The 17,680-nt window shown below is 42.7% G+C and overlaps 1 protein-coding gene across 2 annotated transcripts in view; it reads right to left on the bottom strand.

Moving 5' to 3' along the window:
- The window catches only part of AK8 (adenylate kinase 8), a 68,385-nt gene extending 50,979 nt beyond the window's left edge, over nucleotides 1–17,406 (bottom strand). The window contains exons 1-4 of one of the 2 annotated variants that reach the window (XM_058159530.1): nucleotides 17,271–17,406; nucleotides 14,388–14,472; nucleotides 6,399–6,448; nucleotides 4,876–4,989 (exon numbers count right to left, since the gene is read on the bottom strand). In XM_058159530.1, the coding sequence (XP_058015513.1) occupies nucleotides 4,876–4,989; nucleotides 6,399–6,448; nucleotides 14,388–14,472; nucleotides 17,271–17,354 (333 nt within the window). In that variant the 5' untranslated portion in view covers nucleotides 17,355–17,406. The remainder of the gene's footprint in view (nucleotides 1–4,875; nucleotides 4,990–6,398; nucleotides 6,449–14,387; nucleotides 14,473–17,270) is intronic. The other variant, XM_058159531.1, reaches the window with a different exon arrangement.
- Between the last annotated feature and the right edge of the window lie 274 nt (nucleotides 17,407–17,680).

Below are 17,680 nucleotides of genomic sequence, written 5' to 3'. Positions count from 1 at the left end.
TTCGTGACGGACAAAGCAAACTGACTGGAGAAAACTTGAGCTCAACTATTTGACTGAGCATTTGGCCTGGATTGTTGTTTGTTCCTGACTTCCTGGTTGCTCCGGTAACATCAGAGAAGATAAAGAAAACCTTGGCAGACGTTCGCTGGTCTGCTGCTAGAGCTGATAGCTGCCGTGGACTAAATCCTTGGCTAATTGAGTCAGTTCACGTGTCTCCCAGACTGAGGTGGGGGGGGGACAGAACACACTGATGACATTACCTAGTTTGGGTCATGAAACGTCTGCAAGAAAACCTCCAAGCTCAGAGCTTCTGTATATAAACAGAGAGAAAGTCCCACTCCCTTCTAGCACTGATGACGTTACCTAGTTGGGTAACGAAACATCTGCAAGAAAACCACCAAGATCAGACAGCACAGGGACACACACCCCCAGTCCGCCCCTAAAACACCTGGAAATCAACCGGGCTTCCTGCAGATGAGCAGCCGGCAAACAAAACTAGAAGTTGGCGGATCGACGGTGTTTAATAATTCTTAGAAACTTTCCCCACTCTTCCCCAACAAGAAGAAACGGCTTTTCTTCAAACGGCCCGGGATGTAAGCTGTCCAGGATGGAGTACCGGAGAACAGAACCATGGCAGACAGGTGAAGGGTGGACTAAATGACCCAATTAGGCCTTTCCCTGGGTCCCCGGTGACTCAAAAGCCGGCTCTAAAGCAGGCGCGTTAAGGCATGAGAGAAAGAGAGAGAGAGAGAGAGAGAGAGAGAGGGCTGAAGAAGGGAAAGAAACAACTCGGCGGTTTCTTGGAAGTCTTGAGAGTCCCGCCGGGCGGGCGCGTCAAAAGCTTCCCGCAGCCTCTCGCGGCTGGAGACATTCCTTGGCAGCTTTGAGGCTGTCATTTTACAAAGCTGCCTCACGCTGCTCTCAGACACCACCAGCCTCTCTCGGCCTGCTTTGATGTGTCATTTCAGGAGATCTTGGGGTCTGGCCCAGCAAAGGCTGGTGGAATCCAATTTAAGCCCCCCACCCCTCTTCCCATTCCTTCTCAACTCCTTCGGCTCAATGATGGGGTGTGTGTGTGTGTGTGTGTGTTTCTCAGCCTCTCCTTGGCTCGCTGGACCAGCTTGCATGATGAGGGATGAGAAGGAGCAACCAAGCAAGTTGGGGGGTGGGGGGAACGGACAGGAGGAGGGGAGACAGATGGACCGAGCTGCTTGTTCAACATGGGGGAGGGGAGTCAGTTCCCAGCCCCTGGCTAGCTGTCTTCAGCGGTGGAGGCGGTCTTCCCCCTAAACTGGGCAGGAGAATATTTCAGACCAATCTTTCTGGAGGGACCACGGAGTCTGAAAGGATCTGGGACAGAGGAAAGAGAATGTTTGTAGCTCAGGGGACTGATGATGTTACCTAGCTGGGTCATGAAACGTCTGCAAGGAAACAACCAAGCTCAGAGCTGGAAAACGGAAAGCTGGAAGATGAGGGATTATTAATGTACAGGAATGATTGAAGATATGTAATCAAAAAATAGAGATAATTTGAAATGAAATCGGGGCTGCTCAGCTGCCATTTCAGAAAGGAATGGAGAGGGAGAGAGGAGCAGAGAGAGCGAAGGAAGAAAGTAGGTAGGAAAGAGAGGTAGAAGAGGGGGAAAGGAGAGGAAGAAGAAAGGGGAAAGAGAGAGGGTTAGAAAGGGTGGAAGAAGAGAGGAGTGGGGAAGGAGGAGAGGAAGGAGAAAAGTGAAGGAGAGGAAGGATGGAGAAAGTAGAAGAAGGTAGAGAAGGGAAGAGGAAAGGTTGTGTTAAGGAAGGAAGTGGTAGCTGAGCAGGCCCGAATAAGTAACAAATGAAAGTTAATGATTGATGTTGAATAAGAGACTGTACATTGAATATGTTGATGGAAAATGGAAATAAAACTTTTTTATAAAAAGAAAAAGAAAAGAAAAGAAACGGAAAGCAAATCACACTCACTGGCATTGATGGTGTTACCTAGTTGGGTCATGAAATGCGTGCAAAGAAACAAAGAAGCTGAGAGAGCATCGAGGACCCCACTCTTCCTCCTGCTCCTCCTCCCTGAAAACTCCACTCTTTCCAGCACTGATGATGTTACTTAGTTGGGTCATGAAATGTCCTCAAGAAAACAATCAAGCTTAGAACTACTTCTTTATATCAACACTGATCACTTGTCTGGCCTAGTTATGGGCACGACACTTCAAACAGAGGAGACCCAAATTAGAGACAGTTTTGCCTAGTGGTTATGGCATGGGGCTAGAAATGAAGAGAGAGCGGGTTCTAATCCCGCCTCAAGCATGAAAGCTGGCTGGTGACTTTGGGCCAATCCACCAGGAGATAGTGAGTTCTAGTCCCACTTCAGGGATCAAAGCTGGATGGGACTTTAGGTCAATCACCAGGAGATGGTGAGTTCTCTTCACACCTCAGGCATGAAAGTCAGCTGGCTGTCTTTGAGCCAATCACCAGGAGACTGGGAATTCTAGTCCCGCCTTAGTCTTAAAAGCCATTGGGGTGGCTTTGGGCCAATCACCAGGAGACTGGGGAATTCTAGTCCCACCTTAGTCATAAAAGCCAGTGGGGTAACTTTAGGCCAATCACCAGGAGACTGAGGAATTCTAGTACCACCTTAGTCTTAAAAGCCAATGGGGTTGCTTTGGGCCAATCACCAGGCGACTGGGGAATTCTAGTCCCGCCTTAGTCATAAAAGCCAATGGGGTGGCTTTGGGCCAATCACCAAGAGACTGGGAATTCTAGTCTCACCTTAGTCTTAAAAGCCATTGGGGTGGCTTTGGGCCAATCACCAGGAGACTGGGAAATTCTAGGCCCACCTTAGTCTTAAAAGCCAATGGGGTGGCTTTGGGCCAATCACCAGGAGACTGGGGAATTCTAGTCCCACATCAGCCATGAAAGGCCCATTAGTTGACTTAAGGCCATTCCCTCTCTCTCTCTCTCTCTGTGCAATCTACCTCACAGGGTTGTTGTTGTTGTTGTTGTTGTGGGCAAAACAGGAGGGAGAAGCAATATTGTCTACGTTCACCTCCTCGAGTTGTTTACCAAGGGATAAAAAATCTCATCCGTCCATTAAACAAACACCATCTTCTGCCAGAATACGTCTTTCTCAACCGAACTGGAAGTTCAGCACCTCGGACAGCACACGGGGGGGGGGGAGAGAGACTGTGTTCTCGCTCACCATCTGGTTCGCAAGTTGGGGTTTTTCTGGGACTTTTCGATTCCGATTCCTTTGAAGGGCCTCGAGTCGCGGGGAAACCGCTCTTCACAGACGCCAGCTGAGCCAGAGAGAGAGAGAGGCCTTAAAGCGGGGCCGTGTCAATTTCATTAGCCGTTCCCCACCCTGCCATGTCTGATTTTTGCCAGGTCTCCATGCCTTTCATGTCCTACCCTGTAATAATCAAGGAAACCCTATAGGGTATCCTTGAAAGCGCCGCTGATTAGCCTGAAATATGCTAATAATGAGAGTAATTAAGCCAAAGGGGATTTTTTTCCCCTCTTTCCCTGCTCACAAACACGGCTGTGTGTGTGTGTGTGTGTGTGTGTGTATCCTCCAAATCAATTGAGGTTTTATTATGAATGGAACGAAAATCTGTCTTTGGCCTCCAGGAAAAAGACTCTGGGCTGTTTGGTTGTTTGGTTATTTGGTTGGCCCAAATAACGGAGGCAAAACCCTGGTGGAGAAACAGGTACCGCCAAAAGTTTGAGGCGAAAAATCCGATTCTGGTTTCCTTTGAGATCAATTTAAAAAGAGAGACCAAGATGGGCTCGGGTGGTCAATGACGGAAGGAGCAAGAAAGCTGCACACCCAGGAAGCCAAAAATAAGTTTTCATTTTATTTGTATCCTGCCTTTATTTTTTTACAAATAAGGCAATGCATATATCCCATGAACCTTCCTCCTCCTATTTTCTCCGTAACAACAACCCAGTAAGGTAGGTTAGGCAAAGTCACCTAACCAGCTTTCATGCCAAAGGCAGGACTAGAACTCCCAGTCTCCTGGTGATTGGCTCAAAGTCATCCAACCGGCTTTCATTCCAAAGGCGGGACCAGAACTCCCTGTCTCCTGGTGATTGGCTCAAAGTCATCCAACTGGCTTTCATTCCAAAGGCGGGACTAGAACTCCCTGTCTCCTGGTGATTGGCCCAAAGTCACGCAGCTGGTTTTCACGCCTAAAGCGGGACTAGAACTCACAATCTCCTGGGGATTGGCCCAAGGTTACCGAACTAGCTTTCATGCCAAAGCCAGGACTAGAACTCACTGTTACTTGGTAATTGGACCAAAGTCACCCAGTTCCCTTTCATGCCTAAGGCGGGACTAGAACTCACAATCTCCTGGGGATTAGCCCAAAGTTACCAAGCCCGCTTTCAGGCCTAATTGAAGGACTAGAACTTTCAACCTCCTGGTGACTGGCCCAAGATCACCCACTTGGCTTTCATGCCTAAGGCGAGACTAGAACTCGCAACCTCCTGTTTTCCAGCTTGGTGCCTTAAGAGACTGCCTAGCCCACAGCTGCGTAATGGATGAGGCTGAGACGAAACCTCCTCTAGTTTCCTGGGCCGTAAACGGGAGGGAGGGAGGGAGGGAGGGAGGGAGGGGGGCGAGATTTGTACTTTCAGACTTGCAAGATTCTGTTGAATGTAGCCTTAGAATGAAATAGAATTAGTTTATCCGGCCGTGTTTCCTGCCTGGTCAACCTGAGAAGGCTGACAACACGAGCCTCTTATCCCCAATTCTTATTTGATGCAAACGAACGGTGATAATTGGACCCCTCGTCGCACGCCATGCCGAAAAACCAGGCCAACGCCACAATTTATTTTCCCCCCCTCGCACGCAGGGGCGGCCTTGTGACTTCCAGAAACATACCTGCTTTCTCCCCAGACGCTCTCGCACTTCACTTGAGAGGGCTGACCAGTCACTGGTTACCAAAGTCTCTTGGGAAATCCGGGGGATTATCAATTGTTTACTCAGCCACATCGCCTGCAGGGAGATACAAGGTGGGAGAAGCGAACAGGAGAGGAAGGGCGGAGGGAAGAAATGTGGCTCTGCCACGAATATTTGAAGACATTTTTTTTTTCAAAAACTCTGCGAGTTTTTCATTGGGTTGCGGGGGGGGGAGAGCTGGCGGGGAAAAGACCCCCACGGTGCGCAAAGAAAAAGTCAAAATGATGCACGAGAACGGCTGGTTTAAAAAAAAAGAAAGAAAGGAGAGACGACTTTTAAATTTGACACGATGGGAATTTGGGACGGTGACATTTATGGCGGGGCTGGGGAAAAATATGTTCTCCCTATTCAAAAGCAGCAGAAGGTTTTTTACTTTTCCTGCCTGTTTCAAGCTGAGGCTGTCACCTATTTAACCTGGACTGCCTTTAACATGGATTAAATTTAATGCGGTTTGGATAAATAGATAAATTTAAAAAAAATATCAATAAGTGAAGTGCAATGGAAAGAGAGTCAACCTCCACTCACCGGCTTTTTCCGCTGTTACAATGTGATGTAGCCCTAAGCAACTTCCCCTTTCAACCGAAGAGCGATTGATAAATAAATCAAAGCCCTGGGTCATTAATTAGCAAAGGTCTGAAGAGATCGTCAAAACAGAGCGGATGGTATTGAAAATCTTAACACAGCCCTGTGAGAGAACGTCTGAACTTATACTTGGCTTAAAGCAACAGCCCCTTCTCTGCTGCTGGTCATTAGAATGGTCTTCTCTAATTTGAGGAGGGGTGTTTTGCTATCTCCAAACATGATGGAAAGTACCTATGGGGGAGGAACAGGGTTTTTGGAGGGGTGACTGTGAGTTGCTAGGTATGGTGACTTTTTCTAAGGCAACATAGTGAAGGAGGAGGAGGATGGAAGAGGAGGAGGGGGAGAAGAAGAAGAAGAAGAAGAAGAAGAAGAAGAAGAAGAAGAAGAAGAAGAAGAAGAAGAAGAAGAAGAAGAAGAAGAAGAAGAAGAAGAAGAAGAAGAAGAAGAGGAAGATGAGTAATGCCTAGGGTACTAAGGAGGAGGAGAAGAAGAAGGAGAAGGGGGGAGGAAGAGAAGGAGAAGGAGAAGGAGGAGGAGGAGGAGGAGGAGGAGGAGGAGGAGGAGGAGGAGGAGGAGGAGGAGAAGAAGTGGAAGAAAGATAGTAGAAATAGTCTTGGACTTACAACCATTTGTGTAGTGACCATGGAAGGAGGAGAAAGAGGAGAAGGAATTATATGACGAAGAAGAGGGAATTATTTGAAGGAGAAGGAATTATATAGAGAAGGAGGGGAGAAGTGGTGTTGAGGAAGGAGTGGTGAAGGAGAAGGAAGAAAGAAAGGAGAAGAAGGAGAAGGGGAAGGAGAGAGATGGATGGAGGAGGAAGAGGAGAAGGAGAAGGAGGAGAAGGAGGGGGATATACTCACGATAGTAGTTTTCCCAGAGGCTGGAGGGCCAAGTAAAAAGATCCTTGGAGCTACGGATTAAATAAAGATTATTTTTTTAAAAAAAGGTCAAGATTCTTGATTCTTACATAGCTGGGTCAATCTCTAATTACCGCACGTCACGGGAGCTGCTCGCTTGAGGTTCAATCTGGTGCTTCTGTTTACAATTTTGTCCATGCCTCATGAAGGGGCAGGTGATGTGGACTTCAACTCCCATGAAGCCTTGCTACTGTGGTCAGGACAAGGAATGGCGGTAGTAAGAAGAGTTTGAAGCGGGCCTGTTTCTATTTTCCTCTGGATGCATTAAGTGCTGAACAGAACTTTGCTTAAAGAGCGATCTTTAAATTTTGTCCAAAGGCAATCTTTAAAAAAAAAGAAGAAGAAGGAATAAACCAAGGAAGCCATTTTGGTCTTCAAATAAGAAACCAAAACTTTGTCCTTCGCCGTGTAGATTGTGGCTTGGGAAGCAAGTATCCCAACCTACTCTTGGCAGGCCCTGGTTTACTTCACTCTGGTCTATTGAGTAACCCACAATGGGCCAGGATGGCACATCCATGCTTGGCCTTGAGCAACTGGCCGATCACAATTGCCTATGTGCACACAAGACTCTTACGGGAAACTCAACACAATGTGTTGGTCCAGGGAAGGTTGTGGCTCTCAGGATCCATTTTTCACACAAAGTATTTTAACAGATTAACAGAGTTGGAAGGGACATAAGTGCAAGGAGAACCTTTACTTTTACTATCTATCTATCTTTTTCTCCTTCGTCGTCATCATCATCATCATCTATAGGTTTTCAAGAAGATTGGACAACCATTGGTCTGAAATGATTTAAAACTTTAAGGTTTTGGTTACTACCTTTAAAGCGCTCCATGGCTTAGGGCCTGGGTACTTACGGGACCGCCTGCTGTTACCTTATGCCTCCCACCGACCCGTACACTCACACAGAGAGGGTCTTCTCAGGGTGCCATCCGCCAAACAATGTCGGCTGGCGGCCCCCAGGGGAAGATCCTTCTCTGTGGGGGCTCCTACCCTCTGGAACGAACTTCCCCCGGGTTTTACGCCAAATACCTGACCTTCGGACCTTCCGCCGCGAATTGAAAACACATTTATTTATTCGCGCGGGGCTGGATTAAATTTTATTGGTTTTAAATTTTTATTATTAATTTTTAATGGGTTTTAGTTTTATATGTTCCAAAGTTTTAGGCCAATTATGTAATAAGTTTTTTAATTCGTATTTTAATTGTATATTGCATTGCTTGTTTTACCTTGGCTGTACACCGCCCTGAGTCCTTCGGGAGAAGGGCGGTATAAAAATCGAATTAATAATAATAATAATAATAATAATAATAATAATAATAATAATAATAATAATAATAATAATAATAATATTAGAATAATAAAATAATAGAGTTGGAAGGGACCTTGGAGGTCTTCTAGTCCAACCCCCTGCCCAGGCAGGAAACCCTACACCACTTCAGACCAATGGTTATCCAACCTCTTCTTAAAAAGTTTCAGTGTCTGGAGGCAAGTTGTTCCACTGATTAATCAGAAAATTTCTCCTTAGTTCCAGGTTGCTTCTCTCCCTGGTTAATTTCCACCCATTGCTTCTTGTCCTGCCTTCAGGGGCTTTGGAGAATAGCTTGACTCCCTCTTCTTTGGGGCAGCCCTTGAGATATCGGAACGCTGCTATCATGTCTCCCCTAGTCCTCCTTTTCATTTCTCCCCTAGTCCTTCTTTTCATGGAGGACTTCATATGAGGACTCCTGCCTTGGTCTAGAGTCCCTTCCAATTCCGTTCTTTTATGTCCTTCTTTATCCTGCAACTAGACAGCTCAGAAATATATATATTTTTTTTTTCCCCCGGCTCGTCGGAAAGCATTTTGTTTTTCCTCTCACGTCTTGTGGTTGTACCTAGTTTCCTCCCAGGGTGAGCTTAGAAGCAGAAGTCGCCTTGAACATCTTCCAGGGTCTTCTGGCACGGGCAGCCAAGCCTTTCCCCTCGGCCGCTAGAGACAAGCGTCTTATTCCTCAGTTCTTTTCTGCCCTCGCTCAGAACCATTCATCTCCAATTCTCCCTGATCTTCTTCCCTTTTGTGTTTGTGGGAAGGGGATCGCACCTTTCCTTCCATCCAGAGAACAGTTAAAAGCAGCTGGAACATCCACAGCCTTATTATTAGCATTATTATTATGGTGTCCTTCAGGCCTGTGAATTTAATCGTTTCCTTCCTAAACGACTCTTCCGAGTCTCCTCTCTTGAGCATCGTTGCTAATTTGAGGGATTAAAAATAGGGCGGAAGACCTGAGAAGTCAGGCCAGGATCACAGGACGATGTCAGAAACGAAGACATGGAATCGAACCGGGTTTTGGAGAGGGGGAGAAACATTAACTGAGGTCAGGAATTGGGAATGGCATTTAAAGAGAGCAAATTTAGGGGGTCTGGGCTGGGGGGGAGGGAGGGAGGAGGGCAGAGAAAACCTTTTCTTTTCTCCCTGAGGCAGGGCTCGGTTCACACAACTAAGCGACAATGGAGTTGGGTGTTATGTGATTGTGGGAACTTGGCCATTTTGTTTCTCGTGTTGTCGAATCCAAAGTTAAGTCCGAAGAGAAGAGAAGAGAAGAGAAGAGAAGAGAAGAGAAGAGAAGAGAAGAGAAGAGAATAATCAAATTCTTTATTGGCCAAGTGTGATTGGACACACAAGGAATTTGTCTTGGTGCATAAGCTCTCAGTGTACATAAAAGAAAAGATACCTTCATCAAGGTACAACACTTACAACACTTAACGATAGTCATAGGGTACAAATTTAACACTTAATTGTACAACACTTAAATGATAGCCGTAGGCTACAATTAAGCAATCAGGAAACATTCAATTACAGTACATGTATAATGTATAATGTAGCTTAGGGGGGCAATGTGAACCGAAGGGCTGTAGCTGATCCAGACGGCTTTTAAATGGCAACAGTTAACAGAGTTGGAAGGGACCTTGGAGGTCATCTAGTCCAACCCCTGCTCACGCAAGAGACCTATGCTAGGGATCATCTACTGTAATTAATACTGTTACATGTTCACTGGCATTTTGATACTATATATTTTTTTAAAAATTAAGGAAAGGTGTTTTTTTTTTAATGGCCTGTTTTTGTTTCTATGGCTCTTTTAAGAAAGTTTTCTGGAAATAGAAAAGGAGGTGAAAGACTGTAATGGCCTAATTTATTTTGTTTATTTTTTTAAAAAAGAATGAAATAAAACAATAAAATAAAATAGAAAATAATAAAATAAAATAAATAAAAATAAACTAATATATTAAAATAAAATAGAAGATAATAGACCGAAATAAATGAAATATTAAAGTAAACTAAAATGTATAATAAAAACAACAAATTCAAACAACAGACTAAAATCTAAACCAATGGAAAACAAATTAAAATAAACAAAAATCCATGACAAAAAGCAAAATAAACCCCAAAAATAAACTAATATCTGAAACAATAAATATATAATAAAATTGACTAAAATATAGAATTAAAAGCGAGATAAACTCAAATGAGAAACTGGACATTCAAAGCAATGAAAAATAAACTAAAACATCAAAGAATGAAACATAAAGTATATAATACAATAAACCAAAACATCAAAGCAATAAAAAATAAACTAAAATATGTAATACAGTAAGCGAAAACATACAATAAAAAGCAAGATAAACTCAAGTAATAAACTAAAATCCAAAAGAATAAAGAACCACAACACGCGATCAAATAATAGCAAAAATAATATGCTGAAATCTAAAATAATCTACTAAAATAATCGATTTAAATAGAAAATATAAGAATTGAAAGGTAGCCAAGGAAGAAGAATGGTGCTGAGCTATTTTATTCCCCACAAAGCTTTGCAAGAATGTTTTTTTAACACAAAACTGGGCAAGGACAACTTTTAAATCGAGATTACAAATTCATCTTAACAAAGCTTTTCTCTTGACTTGGGAGATTTAAGGCAATGTTCTTTCTTCGCTTATTGGTTTTGAAAAGTGCAACTGGAAGAGTCGGAAAAAAGAATACCAATAAGGTGTTTCATCGCCTAATTTTTCCCCGACTCTGATTAAAATATTCAGCTTTTTCCCCCTTTCTCTTTCTCTTCTTTTTTCCTTTCTTTTCTTCTTCTTCTTCTTGTTTCTTTCTTTCTTTCTTTTTTCCTCCCCTTAGAATTTTAACACCTTGAAACTTTCAGCCTGGTAATGAGGAATTATTTATAAACAGAGTCATCGGAAATGTGCTTTGGTGCCAACACTAATCAACTTCTTCCGCCCGCTTCAAAGCAAACTGGGGGGGGGAAAAAATTAAAAAGAAGCTTTCTAGCTCCGGTTCCTTTTGAGGTTTAAGGAGGAAGCGTGATTTAAAATTCAGACCAAAACCCTGAGGTACTGAAGCTTTAATACACTGCTTTCTTGGACAAACGTTTGATAAAAAAACGAAACGTATCATTATACACACCGTATCATGCTTTAATATTGCCCTGGGCAACTATAAACGTTCGCTTTGTACTAAATCTGCTTTTCCTTCGGCTTAGGAACAGCTAGCAGACGTAGCAAATGCATTGATTTACACATTTGCACGCTGGTTTAAAAAAAAAAAAAAAATCTTCCACAGTCCCTAAACATATGTCTTGGATTTTGGAAAGGAACGAAAAGTGAATCCGTCCAGGGGAAAATGTTCTTCCAGAGAAAAATACAGGGAGGCTTGTAAAAAAAAATGCAATTAATTCAAAACAGCCCAAACTTAATAAAGATTTAAATAGAGGCTGACCCGCTGTTTTTAAGGCCCCGAAGCATCCTGACTCATCCTGGATCGTGGCGAAGAGAGAAAAATTAATTTGCTAAAAAATACTTTATTTTTCAAAAGAACTGGATTTAAAATATGTCGGAATGACACTTGGACAAAGGTTCCTGGTTGATAAGAGAGTAGATACAGTTCCAAAACTGCTTTAGTAGTTTTATTGCTTGTCGTGGTTCTCATGTTTTAAAGGTTATTCTTCTGTAAGCAGCCCCAGTGTTGTAGCAATAAAATGGGCGGCTGTACAAATTTAATAGATAACATTTCACCATCCAACCGATCAGGGGAAATAGAATTGAGCTTCTCCTGAATTTTGTGCCACATCCACATCTGGGTTTGTGGATGTTAAGAAGTCAGTAGAAGGAGATGCCGGTTTGAGGCAGGTCAAAATATGTCATATTTTTGGCATCTCTGAAAAGAAAACTGTTATGGGAATTAGGGGGGAAGAACCAATTTTCAGAGTTCGGCTTTTGGGTAAGCTGTAAACCAGGATAAGGTCTGGGTTTGACCAAATCTTGGCTTAACATTACGAGCGAGCCAAAAACTCTGGCAAATTGCTTAACAAAACCACTGCAATTCTGAATTGTCGTATTGTGTTTTTGGATTTTCCAGCAATCGAAGGTTTTTTAAAAAAAACTGGATTTATGGTCTGTATGAAACAAGGCAATCCTGGGATTTTTTATTATCTCTTTTATTTATTAAACATGAAACTCAGTCAACTGAACATTTTAAAATGTATCACAAATACCACTGACTGGCGCTGATGGTTGATACGGGTTGCTACCAGCATCCTAGGTATCAACCAAGTACCTTCTTAAGATGTACGATGTTCCGAATAGCACAGTTTTTTGCAGTTCCGCTGGTGTTATTGCAGGAAGCTGCAATTTCTTGATGTGTCTCATAAAATTCTTGGACATGGTACCAAGTGGTGTCTTGGGCCTCTGGTGGCTCAGCAGATTAACACAGCTGCTTGCAATTACTGCAAGTTCAAGTCCCACCAGGCCCAAGGTTGACTCAGCCTTCCATCCTTTATAAGGTAGGTAAAATGAGGACCCAGATTGTTGGGGGCAATAAGTTGACTTTGTGTATAATATACAAATAGGATGAAGACTATTGCTTGACATAGTGTAAGCCGCCCTGAATCTTCGGAGAAGGGCGGGATATAAATTCAAAAAAAAAAAAAGTGCCCCGATGACAATGGGTATCACTGTTACATGTTTCATCCACAGCCGTGTAGTTTCGATGGCCACGTCGCGATATTTTGTGATTTTTTTTCCAGTTCTTTTTCTTCAACTCTGGCATCTCCTGATACCGCGATGTCAATAAATTGTACGTTTCGGTTTTTGACAACTGTGATATCTGGCGTGTTGTGTTCCAAGTGACAATATTATATATTATTTATAATAATTTATATATATAGTTATGTTATTAATTAATAACATTTTAAATGTGAAACAGTTTCAACTCTGTTGTTGCAAAGTCGGCAGTTTGGATTGTATTATTATTGTTATTATTCTTATATACTTTATTCATTAAACATGAAACTCAGTCAACTAAACATTCAAAAATGCATCATTGACTGGTGCTAATGGTTGATACGGGTTGCTGCCAGCGTCCTAGGTATCAACCTATTATTATTATTGTTGTTGTTGTTGTTGTTATTCTTCAGTCTAACAGAGGAGATAGTGTTTCGTTTTTAGTTTGTGTCAAAAGCTTCTGCCTTAGGTATGTTAGAAAGAACCACCGGAAGTGTGGGGTGATTAATAATATTTTTTTTCAGCTTACATTCCAACTGAGGGACTCTCAGGCAGCTCATAACCCTCAAAGAAATTACAATAAAGTCAATATAAAAAATCAGAGAAAATACGGCGAGAGCAATAAAGTGAGGGAAGGGGGAGGTCTAAGATCCAGACCTTCATGGGTCTTTTGAGAAAAGGCAGAATAAGATCCATTTGGGTCCATTGGAAGAACTTCTCTGCAGATTCCAGCTAATTGTGGTTAAACGAAAGTGATTTAGTTCTTGTGTGAATCAAGTCATCTCCAAGCATTGGGCGGTCAGAAGAAGACACCAATGCAACTTAATAAAAATTAATTTAAAATTTCATATTAGCTGTCAGTACGAAGCTTTCCACAAAATGTATCAGTCCTTTTTAAAGTCACTATCTTGCAAGAATGACACTGCATTCTATGGTAAGCCAACGCCACGAATTAATCGAACAGGGTCTGAGGAAATAGTTGTTTTTTTCCTTTCACAAATACAAATTTAATTTTTCAAACAAACAAAAATTCACAGAAGGGGAAAAGGTTACACATCCTTCATCCACGGTGATCAGTCTGTATAAAGCCAAAAGGCTCAAAAGTAAGAAAAGTATCTCACTTTTAGATCTTCAACAGCTTTATCCTTGTCCATGAATTTAGATCTGAATTATTACTGCTTTTGTGAAGAATTGGGAGGGAATATCCTCCCTTTTCTCCACTTCGCTTTAGAATTTATGACTAATTAAAATCATTTTTGACTTCTTGACAGGAATAGATACTTTTTTCTTTTAATTTTTTTTTTCTTTTTGCCTCCACATCTCTGCTTGAAATCTTCTCTGGGATAAAAACTGACTTGCGAGCAGAAATCATGAAAATTCATAGCTTTGGTGATGACTTTAATAAAGGGAAGGGGAGGGTTACCCTCCTTCTCCCAAAACAGCCAGCCCCCTCCTTCAAGATCAAGAATTACATCAGACTTACAGAAATTCCTCTTCCGCTATGCTTCCTTGCTTATCGGCTCTTAATTTTTATTTGATGTGGACGGAGTTGAATCTTCACTTATTTAAGAAGGGTGTGTGCTAAATCACTATACTGGCTGGGGAATTCTGGGAGTTGGAGTCCAAGCATCTTGAAGTGTGCTGGCTGGGGAATTCTGTGAGTTGCAGTCCACACATTTTAACAAGTTGTGAACTCTTCTAAACCTTCCTTCGCAATCTGGAGTCTTACAGATGTTCGGGAACGAGACAACCTCCAGAATCCCCAGGCAACATGATCAATTCTGAAAGATGCAAACCGATCACTCCAGTTTGGGAAAACTGCTCCGAATTTCAGCAAATTATTTCAAATACAGGCAGCCGCGTCGCAACCATCTACCTTTCCTTACTCACCGTCACAGTTGCTGAATTTTAACTGCCTTATCAAGAAGTCCAAGGGGCTCTCCGGTCGGTGGATTAGCAAACTTCCCAGCAAATCCTAAAAATGAATCAATGGGACTAAGTCACAAGGAAGCAATTTCCGGCCCTTGCTCAAAACGTTTTCACCCACCCAAAGGTTTGCAAAGTCAGAATTAACTAGGCAAAGCCCTCCAGTGAAAAATGAGTGCATTTATGAGCCTGTTTTTTAGAAACAGGTACAATGCCACTTCGGAAATAAATGCTTGACTATTTACGGTAATAAATGAAATGTTTACACTACCCGAATCTTGCTTTCTTGCAGGCAGTTCCATTTTATTTATTTATTTTTGTCAATCATATATAACAGGTAAAAGTATAAGCGTAATTTGGATACATGAAAGTAAAAAGGAATATTAGGACAGGGACGGTAGGCACGCAGGTGCGCTTATGCAGGCCCCTTACAGACCTCTTAGGAATGGGGTGAGGTCAACAGTAGACAGTTTAAGCTTAAAGTTTTGGGGGTTTGGGGAAGAAAGTACAGAGTCAAGTAGTGCATTCCAGGCATTGACCACTCTGTTACTGAAGTCATATTTTCTGCAATTGAGTTTGGAGCGGTTTACCTTGAGTTTGTATCTATTATTTGCTCGTGTATTGTTGTGGTTGAAGCTGAAGTAGTCATTGACAGGTAGGACATTGTGGTAGATGATTTTATGTACTATGCTTAGTCAGACTGAAGTTGGCGTAGTTTTAAGTTGTCTAAGCCCAAAATTTGGAGTCTGGTGGCATAAGGTATATTATTGCGAGCGGAGGGGTGGAGGACTCTTCTTGTGAAATATCCCTGGACTCTCTCGATTGTATTTATGTCCAATATGCAGTGCGGATTCCAGACAGATGAGCTGTATTCAAGAATTGGTCTAGCAAATGTTTTGTATGCTCTAGTTAGTAGTACAATATTACCAGAGAAGAAGCTACGCAAGATTAGGTTAACAACTCTTAGTGCCTTTTTGGAAATGTTGTTACAGTGGGTCTGGCACTTAGATCGTGTTACTGACTTGGGGGGGGGGTTATATTACACAGTGATGGCTAAGAATAAAAAATAATTCAGGAGCCCAGGGCATTAGTAGATCTGCAATCGGAAAGGATTGTACCTAACAATAACAAAAAGCTGCAACAAAAACAGAAGTTTGTGGTGCTTTTAACTCACTCTTTAAAACGTAACTTTCTGATGCCAATGTTGCTTCTGGGGTTGTAAACATTCTGAAAAACTATCTTGCAGTTAGGTTTTTTTTATTGGACTTCTATCAGTCAGTAGAAGAACCCACAATTATTGTACTGGGATGTAACTTGTGTATGGTGGCGTTACTCGGTGTTGGGATCCTAGTTCTTAGTCCCAATTTAGGCATGAAAGCTGGTTGGCGACATTGGGCCAATCAATCACCTGGAAATCCTGGGTTCCAATCCGGCCATGGACAAGAAAGCCAGCTGGATGAATTTGAGCCTGTCACTTTATCTCAGCTCAGCCCACCTCACAGGGTTGTTGTTGCAAGGAAAACAAGAGCGAGAAGGAATACCACATAGATTTGGTATTTGAATTATAAATTAACTCAAAGTTATCAAGTCTACCTAGTATTACTTCCTGCTCTTTATAATTAAAAATAATAACGGCAGGTTAAAAAAAATAGAATAGAATAGAATAGATTTTTTATTGGCCTAGTGTGATTGGACACACAAGGAATTTGTCTTGGTGCAGATGCTCTCAGTGTACATAAAAGAAAAGATACCTTCATCAAGGTACAACATTTACAACACAAATGATGGTCAATATATCAATATAAATCATAAGGATTGCCAGCAACAAGTTATAGTCATACAGTCATAAGTGGAAAGAGATTGGTGATGGGAACTATGAGAAGATTAATAGAAGTGCAGATTCAGTAAATAGTCTGACAGTGTTGAGGGAATTATTTGTTTAGCAGAGTGATGGCCTTCGGGAAAAAACTGTTCTTGACACAGAAACAAACTTCTAGCTAGGAACAAACTTCTTAGCCACCTCTAAAGCAATTTATTTGTGCACCAGCCTCTTCCTCTTAGGATTGTGACAGGCGGGGCCACCCGTTTTCAATAAAATCAATTATTTAAAAAATAATAATTAAAATAATTTTTTTAAATAATTTTTTTTTAAAAAAAAGCATTCTCCAGCCTTTACAAAATGCATGACTTTTGCCAGGGTTCCGATTTAAAAAGTTTTAAATTGCATAAGCGCACCTGCGAGCCTACCATCCCTGTCCTAATACTCCTTTTTTTTAAAACTTGCTCTTTTCATGCATCCAAATTATGTTTATATTTTTACCTGTTATCTTATATATGATGGAGAAATAAAAAATAAATAAAATTAATAAATAAAATAAAATAAAAAAATAAAATAAAATAAATAAAATCAATCAATCAATCATGCATTTGAGAGGGAGGGGTTTTCCAAACCTGCCCCCCCCACTTCAAGCCCCATAATGCTCAGCCTGCCTAAAGAAAGGCGCCCTCTACAATGTAGACTCCTCCAAACGGGTGCCCCTCTCCCCCGCCAAACTCCAGTGCCCCTGTTCCCCAGCCTGCATGGGTACTGGAGTCGTGCAACTTTGCAAGAGAAGAGCAAAGTCTGCTAACCAATGGGAAGCCTCGCTGGGCGCGGAGCATGCTGGGAAACGTAGTTTTTCCTAAGCAAAAGCCAGTTCGGCCGGCCAGCTGGCCGCGGTGGCTGCTGGGGGTTCTCCCCCCCCCCCCCACGTTTCGCCCGGGAGAATTGAGCCGTTGGTCCGCGCCGCGAAGGCAGGCGGGCGGGCGGCGGCCGTTCTTCCCCAAGCGAGCCCGGCTTCCCGTCACCTGCATCATTTCGAAAAGGCGGTGCTTCTCCGCGTAGAGACCCATCTGCGGCGGGATGTACAGAGGCCTCCTGGTAGCGTCCATGGCGCCCCTAGCAACCGCGCGTCGCTATGCCGCGACGCTCACAGAAGGGGGGAGACGGCGAGCTTCTACCGCGGTGGCGTCATCACCCAGCGACAGAGCTTTTCCACCGCCGCCGGCTTAGGCAAAAGAGACTTGGCGGTTGAGGCCACGGGGAGCGGCCGCTAGAGGGCAGCCGAGAGGCCAAAAAAAAAAAAAAAACCACAGAGCTTCTGCACGCGTTTTGACTCGCAGGAGTTGCTTTCTCCCTTTTTTTTTTTTTCTCAGTGCACGGGTTTCTTGGGTTGTGTGAACGCACTCGCGTGTCAGCTTGCACGAGGGACTCCTAC

Source organism: Ahaetulla prasina, chromosome 16 (genome assembly GCF_028640845.1).
Source record: "Ahaetulla prasina isolate Xishuangbanna chromosome 16, ASM2864084v1, whole genome shotgun sequence".
NCBI classification, from domain to species: domain Eukaryota; kingdom Metazoa; phylum Chordata; class Lepidosauria; order Squamata; family Colubridae; genus Ahaetulla; species Ahaetulla prasina.
This window is presented reverse-complemented; position numbering and strand designations above follow the sequence as displayed.